This window comes from Anabas testudineus, chromosome 12 (genome assembly GCF_900324465.2).
Source record: "Anabas testudineus chromosome 12, fAnaTes1.2, whole genome shotgun sequence".
Lineage (NCBI taxonomy): Eukaryota > Metazoa > Chordata > Actinopteri > Anabantiformes > Anabantidae > Anabas > Anabas testudineus.
The window spans coordinates 13568576-13590476 of NC_046621.1; the positions used below are offsets into that span (position 1 = coordinate 13568576).

Here is a 21901-nt window from a genome sequence, read left to right on the forward strand (position 1 = left end):
ATGCCTGTGACTACAATTGCATCCAGACAAGCTGCCTCATCCAGGCAATCGCTTTGCCTCTTTTCTGAGGAGTTACAATTTTCACTATTGCAGGAACAGAAAGGAGATTTTGGGGGGTGGGGGGAAGTGGCACAACCCATGTACATCCATGGAAAAGATGGTGCCAGATGAGAGCTCCTCTGCTCCCCACATGTGGATGAGAGAGTCAGGTCTCACAGAGTGTGTGTGAAGACAGCTGGAAAATTCCCCTGAGCCCGGCCTAATTGAAAGCTTATCATCTTCTCTTTGTGCTTCCTGAGCGGTGGGGGATCGGCGAGGAGCTGTGTGATGAGACCTGGAAGAAATAGTTTGGAAATAGAAGGTGCAGATCTGTCATACACACACACACACACACACACACACTGTGAAGTAAAGCTCAGACTGTCTGGGTGGAGGTTGGTGTGAAATCTGTCAGCAGGGTATGTGTGTGTGTGTTATTTTCTTGTGCGTGTGTAGAAATGCTTTGAGTGTGCAGACTTAATTGAATACAGTGTGTATCAAGGCTGCGTGTGTGAGTCCTGGGGCTTTGTTGTTCTGCCAACCCTGCCCCCACAGAAGGCCTGATGCACACAGCCATACAGAGGGGAAGAAAGGAGGGAACTGAATGAGAAGAAAAGGATGAAAGAGAAAGGCAAGAGTATAGATACAGGAGAGTATAAACAGGGAGAATAAAAGGGGGGGAAAACTGAAGAAGGAAAACAAAGCTCGTAGAAGTGAAAGCCCTGTCATGGCGTATCAACAGGTGGCATTAGTTTAAGAGTGAGGAATTGTGGGTGTTGTATTTCAAGCTAACCACATGAGACATCTGAAATTAGACCACCCCACAAGGTAGCATCTCAAGTGTTTAATCTTGTGGCTCTGCTTCAAATAGGCCAAACAGATGCCATCAGCACTGCATAAATTAACAACCGCATAGCTGGTATAAAAGACAGCCGACATTCCAAACTTCTCCTGTATTGTTTTTAACAAGTGACAACTTGCCGATGTGCGCTATCATGGAGGCTGCCAGGGCGGCATCGGATTCCAGAGCCGTGCTTTATTTACGGTCTGAGTACCACCGTGTTGACAGTTGAGGCATTTATCAAACCTCTAAGAAGTGCGGTGTAATTGCCAGAGAGAGTCTCGCTAATGGGAGAGAACAGGGTAATTATTAAAGGGAGTTATTGGGAACAAACTGCAGATGAATTGCCAGGGTGCTGAGACGGAAGCGCTGGCATGGAGGTTATTTACTGGAGGAGGCGAAAGCAGATGTTAGAAGTACTGAATTGGCTTTATGAGAAAGTCTCACCAACAATCTGTATTCAACAACGTATATTGTTTTGATAGTAAAGTAAACACTACTGAAGAATGTCATTATAAATACTTAAAATGTGTGTGTGTGTGTGTGTGTGTGATTTTCTTAAAAAGGGCAGATGGAAGGAAAGAATAATGTGTCGTCATAACTCTCTTCGAGTTCCTTTAATTTTAAATTTATTAAAAAAAAAAAAAACATCTTTTAAAGAAATAAACAGCAGTTATGAAGAAAAAAAGTCAAACATATTTTTTAATTAAAATGATTAAAAACTACATTATCTGCAAACTTTACAAGCACTCAGTATGGAAGCATTAACAATGTCATTACATACGCTGATGCTATTCTTAAATTAATCAGTTTTCAGGTGTACATGCTTTGAGCAAAAAACAGAAATGAAGACAGCAAGATGACTTAACATGTTGGTATATGGAAAAGGAAACGGGTTCTTTTCGAGGGAAACAAAGGAAATGTAACATTGTGCTTTTTTTTTTTCAATCTGACACACGATAAAATACAATCCGCTTGTACATTTTTGGCTTTGTGGTTGTCCATAAAGACGGATCATTCAAGACAAGATTCACAATCCACACATCTTTCCCATCATCACCATCCTAACTATATTACAGGCTGTTCTTTGGTTTGTTTGTTTTTGAAGGAACCACACAGATACAACACATGTGGCTTCTCTAGCTGCATGATATTTGCCCGTAATAAATTAAGGTCTTCTTCCACATAAAGACTCCTGAGGAGAGGGCAGGGAAACATGCCGTTCCTCGAAATCATAGGGAGACAGGAATGAGATATTGTTACTGATTGTAAAAAACAGACAAACACAAACAGGAATAAGACGGAGGGTGTTTATGTTGCATCAGCAAAATATCTTGCATATTTTTTTTTTTATCCTGAGCTGCAGATGCTCGCTTTATTAATTTTCTTTTTACTTGGAAATGAAATCTCACTTGTGTTGCAACTAAATTACCCTTACTGAGTCATGAATGCTAATTTACTTCCTTCTCGTTGAAGCCCTTCCTAGTAAATGTTTGAGACCTAATACCTGACATAAAAGCCTTAATCTGGCTCGTACCATCTATGCAGGCATATGAATTAATGGCAGAGCCGTGTGGCCCCTGGCACTGATGATTGGTGAATTAAACCAGCAAAGACAGAATCAGGGACATAAAGACTTCAAAGCTCTCATTGATGCACAGCAAGGGAAGGCTTCCTGCATAAATGCCCTTGGTGTTGGTAAGACGATACCACTCCGACCACACTGCCTACTTCTATCCCTTCATCCTCACACTCTTCCTATTTGAGGGATGGAAGGATCACGTGTTTACCTGCAGGGAAAAGGCCCTTCGGACAGGGGGAATGTGCACGCAAACCTGTGGTAAAGGTTTGTGTTGGCACACAAGGACACTTGTGTTCAACAAATATATGTCCATTATATATTTTTTTTCTTTTTAACATTTAGATCTGCAGACTTTGCACAGGTATGTGTAAATACGTAACCGAAAATGGAGAAATGAAAGTTCAAACATAGTGCAAAACTTAAGCAAATGGCTTATTTAGCGCAGGAAGGCAATTTGGAAATTGTTGGAAAGGATTACAGCTTTGGACACACAATCTGACGAGCAGAAGCTGTGGGGCGTGGTTCGTATGGAATAAAAGTTATTAGTGCATCAAAGCTACAATGGAAGACAAAATAATTACATTAAAGGTTTTGTTTTTTTATAATTTAGTAGCAATATATTACACAAATTCCAAATTTATACTTAACAACAAAAAATGGTATATGCTATATATATATATATATATATATATATATATATATATATATATATATATATATATATATATATATATATATATATATATAAGGAAAGGTGGAGAGAAATGCTAAATAACTTTGGATATATGCATACATTTTCTCACAATTTGGCTCAAATAAATATCAAAAGTAAAGTGTATCATCCAGTTCAAAAATAGCTGACTTTTTTTTTTTCTTTTTTACAGAAAAGGGCCTCAATAAGAAAATCAAGGAAAACTAAAGAGTAGACAAAAGAGGACTTAAATATTAGAAAAAAACAAAAAAACACTCCTCTGTGTTAATCTTTTACATTCCTGAAACATTTTTCAGCCATTGTCTTGTTGAAACTCAATAAAAGACTCCGCACAGGAGAATTCGTTTCTGACAGATAAAATGCTTTTCTCTCTAATATGCAGCGGTTGTGTGGAAACATCCACTTCCACATACCTTAGCACCAAAGGCTATAGGTCCGTTTGGATAATAAATTAGGTAATAAGGTACTGCATACGTACTTTGAGCTCATGAAACAGCCAAGGATGCAACTGAGGATGTTTTCACAACTAACAATATTTTTTTGCAATATCCAAATTTTACAGAAATTAAAGCTTACAAGGATCGATTGCTACAGCAGTGTAGATATGCCTTGGATGGTTTCCGGAGTCACTCCAGGAGCAAACATCAAGTCCGACTGCTCTTCTCCGCCTACCAAGTGAGTCGGATCAGTCTGAATAGTCTGTTTGATGAATGTCTGCTGTGGTTTTTCATTTCATCAGCTACACTGATTGATCATACCCCCGCTGTCTTTTGTTCTTTTGTCTTTGATGAGTACCTGTTTGCGCCAGACAAATGATCCTGAAACGTGATGATGGCTTCTTCGGTTCTACCATCACTTCTGTTTTCCAGTCTGAGCTGAACATCATCTGAACTTATATGGCTTTTATAGTACTGTGAGAGTACATGTTTGGGCACAGTGCAAGGGTTCACTTAAAATTTACAAAATGCACGGAAGTGTCGGCAAAAACGCGGGAAAGTCTTTGAAGCGAGTGCAGGAGAAATAAAAGACAAACATGCAGAATTTCTTTCTTTTTTTTTTTTTTTTGGTTAGTTTTTTCTTCTTTCAGTGTTCAGCTTTTTTGTTCACCATCCTCTTGACTTTTGCTCACTCACTTCTCCCGCACCTTCTGATTGTCTAGCTGTCTGTCAGTCAGTAAGGCCTCCAGACGGACTCATCCAAGCGGCCCGAGGCACTCATGGCTGTGGGGGAGTTGCTGTGGCTGCCGTCGGCCTCCACGCCCTCACTCTGGGTGTTCAGGCCAGGGTTCATCAGGCTGTTGGTCCCTCCAGTGCCCGTGGCCCCTGAGCAGGACAGCAGGCGGGTGGGGGAGCGCTCACCCCCGGTGTTCCCCGGCGCCACCATGGAGAACTGGTAGGACCCGGAACCTGTGCCGTAGTACAGGTAGGAGTTGGACTGGAAGTTCTGGGTCTGGTTGTTTGAGTAAGGTGGTGGCAGGTAGGTGTGGTATCTAGAAGAGGCTGACATGCTGAGGCCGCTGATGCCAGTGCTGGAGGTGTTGGCAGAGTAAGGGAAGGCCCCGGGGTAGTGCATGCGAGGGTCTGAGAAGCGAGGATCAGTCAGCGGGGAAAGAGACGGGAAGCTGGTTCTCTGTTGGAAGAGATCTGTAGTCCCTGTTGGCACAAACAAAGAAACAAAGGGTTGGAAAGAGTCAACAAACATTCGGCCATGAATGAAAACTGCTGTTGTGATTATCTCATTTTGCATTAAACTAAAAAAAAAAACAACAACAACGCACATCTCCACAACATCAGACCTTCCCAGACCCACAATTCTGAGCTCGGATTTCTTGCGATAGGCCTGTCCATGGAAATGTTTGCTCAAAGTAATGAACTGAGACATTTTTTCGCTTAATAACAGTCATCAAGCTCTGACAGCACATCATCCCACAGCCCCGTGCACAAGACCGAGTTTATGAAAAGGCCCCTCACCACGGCCCTTCGACCACTCCTTCAAAAAGAGAGTAACGTAGAGAATTCTGTCTCTCTCTCTCAGAGCTATGAAAAGAGACATTGTCAGTGCTGAGGGGGGCTTTGTGTAAACACCGACGGCTCATCGTAAATCATATTTAGGCGACAGAAGCAGACAATCAGATCAGTCACCATCAGAGACAGAGAGAGAAATAGTGGAAAAAGAAAGGAAGCTGGAGAACGAGTGTTTTGGTATCGATGTCCTCTAATGTGTATCACAGTCCGGGACCTGTCAGAATTAACTGCTAAGTGTAATCTCACAGGTAACAGAGCACAGTTGAACCCAGCTGTCGGGCCTTCGATTTCACTGCACACTTTCTAATTTATTCGGCTGACAACAGGGAAATAGAAATATTGCTGCAGGGTTTGACTTGGCAGTGTGGCCTCTGTGAGATTTGGGGCCGTTACTGTCACCAAGTTGGTTTCGTAAGTCAAACACCACATTGTGCCTCTCGCTTCACTGAGGAGCATTATTGGCTGATGTTACATCCTGAGCCTCGGGCGTGAACCCGTTCCCAGTCCTGCAGTTGTGTAGGATGTGTGAGCGTCACCTGCTGCCTCCTACTGTAGCATTTAGGTTCGGACTAGTGTAAAGCAGCAGCTATGTTTCGAGTTTATGTGTCACTAGAACACAACAGTGGGGGAAATGACACAATGGCATCATAGTAGCTTTGAGTCCACAAACACCCTGTGATAAAGCTCATGTATGAGCCTTGGCTGACATTCAAGCATGTCTAGCCTTTGTGTTCGTGACACTCAGATATTTGGAAAGAAATGTTAAGGTGGCCAACGGCCAGGCCAAAATATTCTGTAGCTGTAAACGCCCTTAATCTGCTTGTACGCCATCATAGAAAAAGTTCCTCATACCTGATGCCAACATACAGTAAGCCCCATCCACACCTGTTGCTCCTACACATGTTTACACACTCGCACACACACACACACACACCTCAGTCCATGGTTATTTGTTTGTCCGCATGTGGCTTTCATGGGTCCAAAGTGCCCACATGACTGCAAGTGTAAAATGTGGATTTGGATGGCAGAGAAAAGAGAGCTTGTATTTGTGAAATAGCAAGCGCTTGCATGCCACAGCCCTGAGGGGGGAGAATGCCAAACTTGCGTGCCACAGTCTTGTTGAAATGTCTTTTCCCTGTGTCTGGAGAACTGGGTCCATTTTCAGCTACAAAAAAAAAAAAAAAAAAAAAATCTGTTCCTTTGCAATTTCCATGGCCCCTGCTATACTCTGTTTTTTTAACAACACATTTCTGCACTTGAATTTCCTCTTCTTTTTGGGATGAGGGACTCTGGTGGTGGGGGAGCTGTTTCTTTTTCCAGAGTCTACCAGGCACTGGAGTCGGGTTCCATATCTGATTTCACGCGAGGAAAATCCAAACCTTCAGCTGCTGTTGATTCGGGTGGAGTCAGCCCACTAATTCCTACCGGACTCCCAAAAAGCCTTTTCTCTCACTCTCTCTCTCTCTCTCTCTGTTTCTGATTCTGTTTCTTCATCTCTCTCTCTCTGTCTGAGCTAAATTTAGGCTTCGGGCTGAAGCTGGGGAAGGGATCTACGGTGTGGAGATTTGATGGTTCTGGCTGCTGTGGCCCACCCCACTCATGATCTGCATTTAATTGGAGTTGGCGGAAATGTGTTGGCTAAACTGCGGTGGGGATTGACTCCTGCGTTCTGTCAGGGGAAACTGGACTGGACACTTATCACAACACCTTAATGGACTTGTGCAGTATCAGCGTCTTGGCTGGGAGCCAGGAGGAGCCTGTTACCAACTTAAATTCTCCACAGGATGGTAGCTCCCTCTGGAGGAGAGGGCTAAACAAACTGTCTTGTAATTGAGAAGCAAAGTTTCGCCGTCTGCTTTTTCTCCCTCTTAACCATGTTGCATACCTTACTGCATCCCCACCCTCCCCCACCCAGTATAAGTACAGGCTTCGCTGTTGTGTCTGTGGTAACAGTGGTGTATCTTTGGCAGAGAGGGTCTTCCTAACTGAGCCTAGTAGTTGCTGCCTGTAACCTCTGTGGCCCAAAACCACACATGATCTCCATTAGGCTCATCTGAAACGTGTTGACTAAATTGCAGGGACAGGAGAGGGGATGGACCCCAGAGGGCTAGCTGGCACAGTCTGTCGTCTGTGATGTTCCCAGTCTATGAAGCGGGTACCAGGGAATCAGGGTTTTTATAGAGAACACAGTGTTCCAGCGCTCTCTCTTTCACTTTTCTCCTCTAGCTCTAAAGCATATTTCCACGCAATTATTTAATTCTACAGCACTGAGGGCTGAGTCCTCCTCCTCCCTTCTGCTTAGCTCAAGAAGTCCACTAGTCCACAGTCAAGCGTGTAACCCAGATATGACTGGAGGTTTGCCTCATTTGCTTATGGAAGAAACTGATTTTGGTTGTTAACATAAAGGCAAGTTTGAGGCGGTCACGTCTGTGTGTGTAAATGTGCGCAGGGTTATGTGTGTGTGTGTGTGTGTCTGCATGTGGTGGCTGGCGATGGGGAGATGCAAATCCAAGCGCTCACCTGTGAAATGTTTACTCAGGCTTGATGCAAACTGTGACAGCCAGCGCCCAGGGAATGGTGTCTCAGGCAAATAAGTGGCGAGAAGGAAAAAAGAAAGAGAAAACCCGAGGCTCGTGCAGCTACGCTTAAAGACACGCCGTGTGTGAGTGTGCGAGATTGTTTGCTAATCTCCTTTCCCCTGTATCATGTCAAAAGAAAGTCTGCTGCTCCTTATAGAGGTGGAGAGTGTCTCTTTGATTTACTGACTGGTTTGAACAGTGGATGCCATGAGGAAGGTAGTCGTCATCGTTGATAACAGGGTGATGATGACAAGGCAGCATAATACTGCGGCAGAGCTGCTGCTGCTGCAGCGCTGGCCAAAAAATAGGAGACCCAAATGAACACAAATGATCTTCAGGTGTTTATTTAAGCCCCAAGGCTTTGGGACCAGAGCATCATGTCGAATGCAAATGATAATCACCTCTGCACTGTGGCACCATGGTCAACAGCCCCAAAGCCTCATGCATGTTAGACACTTTATCATGAGACACACAGGGGATTTTGCATGTCCCCAACTTGTGACATGCAATACAAGCAAGGGTAAAGGAGGCTTGTGATTACATAAAACCCAAGATTTTCCTAATGCATCAACAAACAAGGTGGCACGATTAATATGTTTGTTAAGGAAATCCATTTCTATGAGAGATATGATACTTCCCTGTAGAGACACAGATGCTATGTGTGATTTGCTGACCCAAGCATACTGTATTATATAGATAAGGCCATGTGAATGCATCATCCTTCTGCTTTCTTCCACTTGCACATATTCCATTTCGTGTTTTTTGTACAGTTGTGAGGCTGATCGTAATTGTGCAACGAATCTCCAGCTAGAAAAGGCCTTGCACAAGTGGCAACAATACAGTATGTAAATCGCAGTCTCTCTCAAACAGTCATATTTCTGTTTTCTGCTTCAGGCATTGTGCCCTATCTGATAAATTGTAGAAAAGAGACCAAAGTCAGTGAGCCAAATGTTAAGTCTTTGTGTGTGTGTGTGTGTGTGTGTGTGTGTGTGTGTGTCCTCATCACAGTGTGTGTGAGTGGATGACTTGGCACGTCTGGTGTGGTGTGGTGTGGTGGTTTCTGGATAGGGGACGGATAAGAGAGTGAGGGGGCTAATAGACAGCAGCAAAGATCCAGATCACCAAGGAGCAAATGAAAGAGTGGGAGAGGAGGAGGAGGAAGAAGAAGAAGGCAGGCAGCGTGGTGGCGTCCTAGGAATGTTTTGAGATGTAGCAGGGCCCTACGGGCAAAACGAAGCAGACTCCAGAATTGTCGCAACGATCGCCACACCCTGTGTTATACCCGCCTTACCAGCTTCTCCACTTCAGTACTGTTTGTTTCATTTCGTAAAGGTTAGTTGTCAGCGTGTCTACTAATTAAAAGAAATTAATTTGGAAATATTCAGTGCATTCTAATGCCATCTGAAAGGAGGGAGCTCTTTTTGGCAGTCCATAGTGCATCAATTTTCATACCATTGTATTTTTCACGCCTGCTTGCTCACACAGTAATTAAGGCCATTGCTTACTAGTGACCTCACACTCATGCTGTTTATTTATTTAGCCTCACATTATGATAATGTCTTGGCAAGCAACAAACACCCACTGAAACGATTTTCTCATGAACCCACACAAAACAATGGACACGTTTAGTTGTTAAAACGGACTGAAAGCCAAGCAAGTCTGAACACAGTGAGTTTATGGTGAAGGACGGTGCAGTGTCTCACCTGGCCATGGTCTCAGGTCCTCCTCCACCTTGCATGTCTTCAGAGTTGGGGTGTCCATTGGCTCCTGCCACAGGGCTGATGTAACACACAATACAAGCATAGCATTTAACAATACAATCTGCAGATTATAAAAGAAGTAAGTGGATGTATTTTGTTTGTGCATGAATGAAAATGTTGTTTGTGGACTGCATAGAAATGTGTGGCTTGTGTATGTGTACAGGGTGAGGAAGCCACTGTAGGTTCCATAGAAATCTAAAGCACCATCCCCAAAAAAAACCCTTCATGCCAGACTTGTCAAAATTGTCTTGACATCTGGTGGTTTGGAGATGTGTCTTCCTGCCCTCTGCTGACTGAGCAGTGAAGACTGGGAAGAGGAGGGGCGGTTTTCTCACCACGGTGAGACCAAGCTTGGAAAAACATGCTTGATGGGTGCATGGGAGATATTTTTGGGTCTTTCTGGCGAGACAGCAGCAGAGACCTGTGAAGCACAGGACACTCGTTAGCCTGTCCGGCCCAAGCTGTCAGGAAGCGAAGAAGGATCAGGGACATACTGGCCCAACGTGTGGGACCCTGCTTCACACTCAACGGCCACACCGCAGGAGGGCCTGACACAAACAGGGCCTGTTTGCACTCGGTCTGAGACGGAACATTTGTTACAAGACAGCTTGCACGGAGCTCTTTGCACAGACTGCGAACGGTGTTACATATTATTAAAACTTGTGAGTAAATATTGTCATCATAAAAACATAACCACATATTTTCTATGTGGTCCTGTGGTGTCACTAGGACTCTAGTCCTCCGCTGTTGGGATATCGCAATATAGCAAACTCCTAACCTCCTGTAGTGGCAATTAGGATGGAGAAGGGTGCCAGAAGTAGAGAGGAGGGCGGTGCTGGGCTGTTCACCTATAGCCGCACTGGGCGCAGCATGTGTAAGATCTGTGCTTCCCCTGGAGCTCCTCTACTTCCTTTGCAAAGTCCCAAATCAGCACTCAGTCACTGAGAGGTCCTGCACTGTGCCTCACAATGGTAAATTCTTACACATAAATGGCCTTATTCAGAAAGGTTTGCAAGCAGCTGGTGCGATTTGCTCAAGAAAATAAACATTTCCTTCAAATATTTTGATTGGCCAGCAGACAACTTCAAAACCAGAGGCACAGATTACCCCTGTTAATAAGAGGGCCAGCCCCCTGGGCGGAGTAGAGTGGGGAAGGAAGGGGCTGAAATAGGAAGAAGCGGCCGCTGCATCACTAATAAGTGGCTCTGGGGTAGCGCCAGCGATGTTTAGGGGACGACGCAAATAAATACATGCACTAGCTTTTGAAGTGTGCGCTCAGATGAAAGGGATGGCTGAGAAGATGCTCGAGCCAAAATGGCGTCCATCCTCGTGACTCCGGATCCGGCAGCGCCTCTGAGACATGTAACGCGCCTGCTGTAATGAAGCGTGTCATTGAGACACAGTGAATGCCGGCCCTTGTGCTGGCTTCCTGTTTCGCTCGGGCCTTAGGCGTCGCAACAGGGAGAGAATGTGAGAGAGCAAGCAAGAGAAAGACGCCAGCGAGGGAAAGGAGAGAGAAAGAGAGCGTGTTAGAGAGGGGAGGAACACGGCCTTGGCTCAGCTATGTGGGACATTTGATATGTCTTTTGAGCCCTCACTTATAACGTGAGCAAAAACAAACACATGGGCTGAAAAATCCTATGTTCTCTTTGAGAGCCTGTCGTCCTCCCGCCCTTCCCCTCTCCCCAGACTCAATAGAGACTGTTCATGGCACACATGTAGTTTCTGTAATTGCTGAAATGTAAAACTCAGGCTGGCTCTGATGTGAAATTATAACTTACACAAACAGTTGAGTCTGGTAAAAAACAACTTGCTCTCGCTTCTCTTTTTCTTTCCTTTTTTCCACAGAGGAGGTGCCTTCAAAAGATTCTTTTCTTTCTTTCTTTCTTTTTTTTTTTTTTTGTTGTTGTTGAAGAAAAGAAACATTTTCAGTTTGAATTATTCATCTCATGGTCACAAAAAGAGAGTAACCACAAGTGAAGCTTTCAGGCACCATAACAAATAAACTCCGTGGCAGTCATTGACATATTATGTAAATAGTGGAGTGCAGAAGTAAAACAGAGTGTCTAAAGGATTGGTCCAGATTCCTTCTCGTTTCGGTTGTATTGGCCTCAGAGGGCCCGCTTCCTGCTTGGGTTTGGCAGAAATCAGCATGAAACCCAACTAGCATGACGGTTATACTCAAAAGTCCACACCACAGCTACCTGACGGTGCTAATTTCCTGTCTCACTCCTGCTTCTAATTGGCTGATCATGTCACTCTGGATGTGTGAATTAGGTTGAGGCTCTTGGCCTGAGCTGTAGCAGAGTGCCGCCTCGAACCTGGGGGGGCGGCCAGCTTGTTTATGTGGAGTAAACAGTGTGGTCGCTGTGGACAAGGCGGGAGGGGTTACGGCTGCGTCGGGCTGGTTCGCCATCAAACGCCACTTTTTTTTCCCCCCCGAGTGAAGTCCGGCAGAGGCGCAGCCTGAACATACTGAAGAAGAGAGCCAAAGCACAGCTGCGGCAGATGTGTGCCAGTTGTGCAGGAGGAAGCTAGAGGTGCCAGCATTTGTGGAAGTGTCATTAATAAAATCAAAAAAAAAAAGAAAGAAAGAAAGAAAGAAAGAAATGCTCCCTTTAACTAGAATGTGCTGGATAAAAGCTACATTTAGAAAATCGAGCGATATGTCTATTTATGCTCTTCGAGTTTCTACTAATGTTTTTAATGACATCATTAACACACACACACACACACACACATTCAACATGTCACGTGCACCTCTGGGCTCTCATCAAAGGCCCTTCCGCCTCGACTTGATGGCGGAACGTTATGCTAGTATCTGATATTCATCTTCAGGGAGGAACACACAGGTGTTGGAACAAATAACATGTTAAATGATACCACCTCAAAAGTGCCAGGACTTTCTTTTTTGGATGATTAAATTGCTGCTGTATTCCCCCCCCCCCTTCCCCCCGTCTCTCTCTCACTGTTAAAACACATTTAAGTTGAAAGAGCCGCTTTCGTCTCTGCTGTCTGTTAGAGGCTGTGCCAGGGGCTTGTTGAGTTTTGTCCGCATTTAAACTGGAGCAAGGTAAAACTGGAATCTGTTTTCCACTTTGCACTTAGAGGAAAATCTAATTTTCTCTCAGCTACTTTTCTTAAGACTGGGAAGAACTGTGTGTGTGTGTGTATATATATATATATTTAAATGCAATGTCACAGTTAGATGTGAGAGGATCAACTACATTCTGTATCAGAGGAAAAAAAAAAAAAACTGCCACCCACAGACACATATAGTATACACATGTAACTCATTTGAGGTTTTGAAAACCAGAATAACAATTTAGTACTTGATTGTCTGAGTGTCAGATTTGCTTGACTGCACTAGTTGAACCACGCATTTTCAACCACACACACATACACACGCTGTCGCCGCCCTCTCTAAGAATCATTTCACATGTCTAGCAGGCTTACCTGTGGCCACAGAAGAACAAAACAAGCAGCGAATGCAGCGTCTGCCAGCGTGCAGGAATCCTGTCACTGCATGCACTGTAATGAGCTCTTAATTACCCTGTCTGTCTGGGGTACTAGCGGAGAACTTGCAACACTACCGCGAAACTGTGTGTGTGTGTGTGTATGCGTGCGTGTATGTGTGTGTTTTGTATTTTCAATATGCCTGTGGTGCAATCGTCTGTGTGTGTGTGTGTTTGTGTGTGATTTAAGAATCCAGGGTAGCAGATGTCTGGAGACACGTCCTGTTGACAACAAAACTGAGACAGTATTTCATGGCTCAGACAACAAAATGAAGCAAGGAGGCTTTAGGAGGAGATGACACTGTATTTTCTTATTTAGTCGTCTTCAAGGGGAGAATGCAAGGTTCCAGCCCTGGATAATGGAAAACATCTTTTGTAACAGCGAGATGGGAATCCATTTAATTATAACGTGTTGATGGGCGATCTATCACCCTGCGATTTTAAAACAAACAGGCTCGGGGATTTAAAGTATCTGCAAAATACAACAGTGTCTGGTACGGCTGCCAAAAGCCAAGATGTGTGTGCTGTTGATATGTAAACACCTCCGTGTGTCTCTGGATGGGATTTATTACAAGTCTATTTTTGTTTGAGCTTTGCTTGCAACACTGTGGTGTTGTTGTCTGTGCGTGATTCCTACACATACAGGAGCACGCCGTGCGATCTGTGCCATGACCTATATCACCAGTTTGCAGCCCAGACACACCAGCCGACAGATGAGTTGGGAGGGAGAAGGGCCTTCTGCTCTGTTATTTAATTATTTTACCACTCCTGCCCTGCGGTATGCCGTCATGATGGTAATACCACAGATTAAGGTGTGTGGTTTTTACAGCCCTTCCCCTCCTCTGTCTCATTCGCACACACTTCTTATAGACGGCCTCCAGCCACTGGCAGCTGTAATGTGGAGCTCCGAGGCCTTTACAGTCTCTGACAGTTGCGATGATGATAATAATGTTAATGTGTTGTGTCTGCTCACGGTGCACATGCACTGTACATGTGTCTTGCAACAGCACAGCCCTTTGAAGGCAAGACTATGACGCTCTAATTCCTGCCCTAATCCTGTGCGAGGCGGATGGGAGCAGAGCAAAGAGCTGATCTTCATTTGCTGTCTGGACCAAGTCTGTACACCTCTCCCTGCTGACTAGAATGCCCCTCACACACCCACCCTGTATTCAAGTCAGTCCTCAGAAACTTAAAGCTCCTAGTATAAGCTTAGCTGCAGGGGGCTTTTCATTGGCAGACAACCTGCAGAGCTCACGCCAAACTCTAAACCATCAGAAAATGATCATCACAGGGAGCGTATTGTGTGGGAGCTCCATGCTGTTTATTTTCAGCATAACCGGTCGGTGGTGTTCCTAAAATGGCTGACATGTTTTCAACTCGGTACAGGCTGTGCGAGGGAACAAAATCCATATCAACACGAAGTAAGGACAAGGGAGGGCGGGCTAAAAGACCCTGTGTTCTCCACAGTCAGCTGTTAGATAGGACCATCCTGGTGACTCAGCGCTGGCTAAGCTAAGCACAAGGCCAAACACTGGTGTATGACTATGATACACGCTGATAGAGTTCAACCCACACACGGCCCAGCGCTCCTAAACAAGCCCTCCTGTACACAGCAACATGCTGATACAAAGGTAATGAGATTCATTAGCTAGCATGAGAACTAGAGAGTGGGCGGGAGAGGATACAGTGTGTGTGTGTGTGTGTGTTTAGTCTGCGTGCTTCCTGACATCTTGTTAAAGAGGTTCTGACATATGATGGCAAGTGAACATTCATCCTTACTCCAACCACGCAGCTGTCATGCAGTATACACACGCACACACACACGTACGCTTGAAACGGCCCCCTCCTCTCCATAGCACCACCTTGATCGCGGCCCTCCACCTCCCCCTCCCCCCTGCCCCCGCACATTCGCCCGGTCTGAGAGTGACGTGATTGCCAAAGTAGCGGGCGGCTGTTACATTCCTGAGGCTGTAGTGTGCGGGGGCCAGCTTCAGCACCCAGGCCAAGCTTGGTTGGCAGCACCCACCGTGCCACCTGGCCACAGACTCAACCCTGCACTCTGTGGGGCCCGGACCCACCAACGCAGGGCATCCGGGGACAGAGCTGACAAGAGCTTCCCCTTCAGACAGCCAACACACATAACTGCTCCCAGATTTGTGGAACAGAACTCCACAGCCCCTTGGAGAAAACGCACAGGAAGGGCACTTGCCTTGTTTAATGTTGGGTGAACAGTGTGTGCCGTGTTTTAACAGATTTGTGTTACTGATTACTTACCCAGTGGCCAAATAAAACTAAATATGTTTGTTGTAAGTAATGGCGGTTAATGTGAGCTGAAGTGTTACAGGTGATGTTGTTTGGTTGTGGTTCTATGTATTAGTGGTTCTCACCTGGTGTGGTGCTGAGGTGGGTTTGGTGGATTTGACGGGGATTATTGTTCACTGGGCCTATACGCATACCTCGCTGGTAGCGCTCGATCTCTGACAGTCTGTCGGAGAACTGCATCTTCTGGGTGTCTTCTATCTTCACTCTGTGCCCTGAAACAACGACATGAGGAGGACGGGGTAAGTGAGAAATCACAAACTTGCCAATTTATCACCTACACAACCAGGAACGTGGTACCAAATGACACGATATATTTCCAGAGTTGTATAAAAATAGCAAAAACAATCACAAGAGTCATTTTGGAAAACTCCTCCTTCTTCCTAAATTCTTAATGGAGCCAGACAGTTTGACAGTTTCCTGGCAAAGAGAGGTCTCTTTGCCTGTAAACGGCAATTCATGCAAAATTGACTTGAGAAGACCATCGATATCTCCCATTGTAATTCACACACACCCACACAGAATAAAATGATGTAGGGGGAGGTAGAGTCACTATTGCCATGTTTTCAGCTTCCAAATACAAAAATATTATTAAATTGTCAGCAGACCTTGAAATTCATTGGCTAGACACTAAGTGTTACCCAAGCTGCACCTGCTGCTGTGTCATCTTCAGATAACGATAGCATAAGTGGTTGAAAATAATTGCTTGAGGAATGCTGTTTTCTTTGGACCCAAAGTCCAACAAAAACATAAGCAATAAATTGTGCCATTTGGTGTGTCTATGAACTGATGACGTTAAGTGATCTTTATCGTACCATCGCACTTATGAAAAAAACAAGAAATAGTGAGTAGATCTGCCCCCAGTAACACCCCTCGCACCCACGTACACACACATTTAGGTCTGACTGACACAGCACTTACTCAGAAGGAAACACCCAGACTGGGCTAGCAGACCATATAGTCATCAGTCTTAAACATAACCGAGAGACACAAACAGAAAGCAAGCTTTTGTGTTCGAGGGTGTATGTGCGTGAAGTGTGAGAATTAATTCTGAGTAAGTGAAGCATATCTGCTGCATCTCTTTTATCCAGACCCAGAAAACTAACCGACACACTTAGCGCCCATATCGCTTTGATGTCCCGTTCAGGGAGACGGTCAGACAAAAGACGCACTGATCGTGCCTTTTATATAGACACTATGCTTACATTTACAAATACACATGTACTCACACACACTCACGCACGCATGAACATGTGAACACACCTTAAATGTCAGATGTGAGTCCGGATGAGGGCTATGCCTCTAATGGGAGGAAGAGATTTTAATGTAACTATCAATGCACCAAAACTGTGTGTGAACCAGCATGTATACATTCTGTGGTTTTCTCCCTGGCATCTCTACAGAGTAGCCTAATGTGAAGTAATGGCTGGATTTGAATATTTTATCACTATATAAAGGGGGCAAGGCAGACGGACCAATATGGATTTTGCCCATCCTTTCTCTCCACTGACCCATGGGCAATATATCTTCCGTCAGAGGCTGACCCATGGGTAAAGTTTCCTCTCGCTTACCGCTTTGTCCATTTGTTTGTGCCCACCGTTTCTCCCCCTCTCACTCTTTAGGAATAATATAGAATTATCTAGGATTGACGCTTCTCTACACACGTATTGGAGCACGGACACAGTGTCTGAAGCGAAACCACCCCGCTGTCCAAAGTCAATCTGCAGCCCACATCACTTTTTTTTTTTTTCTCACCCGCTGATCAACAGTTACGTTGCACTTTTCTGTGTGAGTGTGTCAGGGAGAGTCAGTCATGACTAATCTGTCTGAGCAGAGACAGCAGTTATGCCGCTGATCTCCCACTGTTTGTCTTCAGGAGCTTTAGGATGTGGGACGCCAAAGGAAAAGACGGAGTACGTGTGATTCCAGCCACCGGCCCACTAGTTTGCTTTGTGCCGTTACTCAGGAATATATACTGGGAGGACACAAAGTCCTTCACACTCTGTAATAGGTTTTCTCTTTCTCTTTAAACCGTGATGGAAGGAATGAAGACCGATGTCTCACTCTCTCGCTCTCTCTCACTCACGCAGGGTCCTCTCTTTTACACACACACACGAAGGGTTAGTGACACATAGCACCAGATCCACATAGACACTACGGCTACTGTCTGTTCCATGCCAGAGCATGGGCAGCCAGGGGAAGGAGCCCTCCAAATATAGCCCTTTATATGTGTCCTTGTAGTTATTAAGAGATTTACACCACCTCAAACGGCTGAGGTCAGGGAAATGATACATCCCTCAGCTCTCTGGTTGGAAAAAAAGACAGACAGGCAGGAAAAAAATGATAATTGGTCAGTTTTTCTGTGGCCAATGGTGGTCTAAGATGAATTGGCTGGCTCTTTAGGGATGAAAGTGATCATTCAGCTTCCCACAAGCACACACACTTGAGGCGAACTGTAGATTCTGTGGCCCGGCTCCAGCTGGCAGGGACACGCTGCATTTGGCGACACACTGTTCAGAGCTTCCAGTAGGGGGGTTTAGTGGGCTGTGAGAGGGAGATTTTGGAGAGCAGGGGCTTCATTAGAGCAAGGCCTGGAGCTCATTAACCCTGGCCTTACAGTTGCTGTTAACACCTCTAATCAAATGGGAGGTGGCTCGAAACTTTCTTTTCCCCGTCTCTGTTTTTCCCTCTGCCTTTGTCTCCTCAATATTTTTTTAAATAAACCTATCAGGAGGGAAGCACACTCACACTTACTTGTTCTCATCTACTTTATACTTTGTGGCTATACGGCAAATTCCTTTTACTGCCTGTGCAGTTCATAATGATAAATTAATAGGCCTACTATGCTAAATTATAATGGTGGAAGGGAAAGGACTTTTTTGTTTTTCATTAACATATATACAAACTACACTCACACAGTATGTGATGCAAATTATGTGACAAAAAACCTTCCTTTAAACTTTTATTTTCTCCTCACAGACACGGAAGCAGAGCCTGTATCCTTCAGTTAAACCTTGTGTTAATACACTCTCTTCGGTCAGTTGACCCTGGCTGTAGCCACACTTTCTCCTCTGACCAACATTTGACTTCTATCTACACGGCGAGGCCGGGGGGCCAGAGGGGTGCCAGCGCTCCACACCAGCCCCATTTCAGAGGGATTTTTGTGGTTGGATGAATATTTAATGTGTGAGGGTGCACTTAGGAGAGAATGCCCTTGTTTTTCTCTCTATGATATCATAACCACAAGATAGAGCTGGGAGATGGGGGCCAATGCACACATGAGGCCTAAACAGCAGCGCTCAATACGCTCCCGGAGCTGAAATGGATGCTAAAGGTTGTAGGTTTACTAGCTTCCTCTCAGCATAGTGGTCGCATCATCTGGAAGCATTATGGAAGTCTATGAAGAACAAATAAAATGCTTGATATAAAATGTCTGGTATTAACAATGTACTGAGAGGCAGTTGCTATGTTTTGAAGGAATGGGTGTGCCTTTCTAAGCACCCGCTTTGTTTTGTGTGTGTGTGTGTGTGTGTGTGTGTATATCTTTTTATTTCCTGATAGTATTTTATCTATGCTGCAGTACAACATGAGCTGCTGTTTTTCCTCTGTTGCTTCTCTGCTTTGAAGCACATGGAGGTTGAAGTTGAATGTGATGTGACAAGTGGAGGTCGCCTTTTCTTTTCTTTTTTCTTTTTTTTTTTTAAACGAGATTGCACCCAGTGCCCTAAGATCAGACCACATGAACGGCAAAATGGAGCAAGTCCTACCTGGCTTTTTTTACCCCCACAAAGCCCATATCAGCTCAACACAGAGACGGTGTTTGCTCAGTAAGGTGACAGCCAGGCCCTAGGCATCGACACCACTGCTGAATGATCAACCAATACGACTTGTTTCCTTCCTTCATCCCCCACTTTTTCTGTACTTCTGCTCTCTTTTTCCTATCTGCATGGCAAGAAAGAAACATATGTTCGTGTCCAAAGGGAGACACATTAAACACAAGCTCTATTTAGTGAAGGGCTGGGTGCTTTTTCAGGGGCAAAGTGAAACCCTATCTGAACGGCAAAGGGCAATACGTGCTTTGGCTGCAGCCCAAGTCTGCACTGAATATATTTGAAGTGTAAATATTTATATTCGTCATATAAATGGACTTGATAGGCCCCTGATAACAGGCTAGAATTGATTTGGTGTGCATGTATTACACATAAGACTGAAAACTATGTCTGGACTGTAAGTATCGTATAGGATTACATTCCAAAAATGTCTGGGCATTGTAAGAAGCATTTCTGCATCAAATACGAGGGCTCAAAATGGCAGTTGATTGTGTATGTTTCTTTACGTAGGTTACAAGAAGTTTGTATGAGGTTTATTCTTGTGTCGATGAGTCATTTCACTATTACCACAACTCAAATGTATCCAGCTTTCCTTTCAGGTCAGGGAAGCCCATATAGTATGTGCTCTGAAAGTTAAGTGTTAAAAAGATGTGAGTACAAGAGTAGCATCCTTATCTCACTTTTGAAAGCCTACAGTGCAATGTGGGGCAACAGTTAAACATATGTTGCAGCGAGGCCTGCTCGCCTGCGAGCACACTTCCGTTTGCCCTCAACAGACACTGGAGACGTTTCAACATCTGTTGAGCAAAGCCTTGTACACCTGTCTTCCTCTTCCTCCACTCTAGCGAACCTGAACCCCCTCCATTCTCGTTCCCACCCTGCCTCTTTCCGCCACGCTCTCGTATACTTCCCTTTTCGTTCTATTACTGGCATCGTCGCACAGCTCAAAAAGCATCTCTGCAGCAGTGCGCTTGGCATCGTGTTTCCCAAGGCCACCAATCACACTGTTGGGTATTTACAGTGGGGCAAATCAAAGTTCTTGTTTTGAGGCTGACCCTGAAGGATGTGGGTTTTACCCTTGGCTGGTGATTGTGGCTGTCTCGTCTGGGCCTAAATGAGTTGATTCTAGCCACACGCAGACATTACACTACTTTGCTCTCATTTACATAAAACTCTTGTAATGCTTTCACTATGAATTCAATATGTTTTACTGTATCTTTGCCATAGATTGAATGCACAGACTCCTTGGACATAAAGTCGGTGTGAGCTTGAAGTGTTTGTCAAAAATATCAGAGCATTCAGTGCAGTGGCCAGGAGGGGTATGGCGAAAAGATTAAGCTCCGGGTGGAGGTCACCAAAAGTTTTGGCAATCTTTTATCTGTAGTTCATCCTCTCTAGCCACAGCTGGGGGATCGTCTGGTCCCTCAGGCAGATGCATCAGCCTCTCTCTGGGGACGTCAACAGTGTGAAAATCCCCCTCGCAGGCCTGAAAACAAGCTGCTCACAGCGGAAGTTGCTACATGAGAGTGTTTGAGCAAAGAGCGCAGCCTTCCTTTTCTGATAAGGGGATAAAGCTCTTTGCGTGTGTCTGCTTGTGTGTGTGTGTGTGTGTATGTGTGTGTATGTGTGTGTGTGTGTGTGTATGTGTGTGTGTGTGTGTGTGTGTGTGTGTGTGTGTGTGTGTGTGGAGCAGAAGCAGTGCCACACAAGGACAACCCTACAGCAAGGCAGGTTGAGGCACGCACACAGAGAAGGGGTGCCAAAATAAGGCCCAATGCACCCGGATTCTCTAACAATACAATAAGCCCCGTAGCGCGTTGAGAGCAATCATCCCTCTTTTGTCCCATCTTTCTGTGTATGTGTGGGTGTGTGTGTGTGTGCAACTGTCTTCTACTCAGGAGTCGAGGCGTGTTGGGGGTGATATGAGCGAGGCTGTTTTTCAGGCCTTTTTGGCTGCTTGCCTTTGCAGATTTCCCCACGCTGCTGCTGCTGCTGCTGCTGCTGCTGCTTTGGCCTTGTTGAGCACAGAAGGCCTATTTGGCTCCAGTGACAGATCATATTAAAGCAATAAGCTACTTTGAGTGTGTTATTTTAGCTCTAATGCTGAATGGGGTTGTTGTGTAGCATGTATGTGTGTCTGTGTCTGCGTGTGTGCACGCATGTTTACGTGACAGTCAGGCTGCACTGAGCAGCTAGGGGAAAGGTGGGTGCCCTGCAAGACTGTGGGAAAGGAAAGCAAGCTGCTGCTGTCACATACATCAATGCAACGCTTGCAGATGTGTCAAACGGCTTCACGTTCACACCTACGTGCATACCAGCTCACACACAATAATTTGCAACAAGCGTGCATTCGGCCTTAAACACACACACACACGCGCGCACACACACACACAGTTCCACAGAATGACAATTGATATTCCAGGTGGGTCAACAAAAATGTGTGAAACGCAAAATGTGTGAATTTTCCGCTGTGTAGGCATGTACATTTTCACTTTGTGAATGTATCATGCAGTTAGTAGTCTACTGCAGTAATGTTGAGGTTGTAAAGATTGACCTTTGCTTTTCTGTGATCATTCCAGTCTGTTTTGAAAAGCCAAGGCTTCCCTCTATGTTTACATAGAGGATTACAACCTTCTCTGCTCCTGGAAGCAGAAGAAAGATCTCGCTACCACCTATTATTTGCTCACTGTTTCTAACCAT

At 45.0% G+C, this 21901-nt stretch overlaps 1 protein-coding gene across 2 annotated transcripts in view; it reads right to left on the reverse strand.

The window, feature by feature from the left end:
• Positions 1-3551: 3551 nt before the first annotated feature.
• runx3 (RUNX family transcription factor 3) overlaps positions 3552-21901 on the reverse strand; it is a 45606-nt gene continuing 27256 nt past the window's right edge. Inside the window, exons 6-8 of one of the 2 annotated variants that reach the window (XM_026355796.1) lie at positions 15440-15586; positions 9481-9555; positions 3552-4826 (exon numbers count right to left, since the gene is read on the reverse strand). In XM_026355796.1, coding sequence (XP_026211581.1) covers positions 4345-4826; positions 9481-9555; positions 15440-15586 — 704 coding nt within the window. In that variant the 3' untranslated portion in view covers positions 3552-4344. The remainder of the gene's footprint in view (positions 4827-9480; positions 9556-15439; positions 15587-21901) is intronic. The other variant, XM_026355797.1, reaches the window with a different exon arrangement.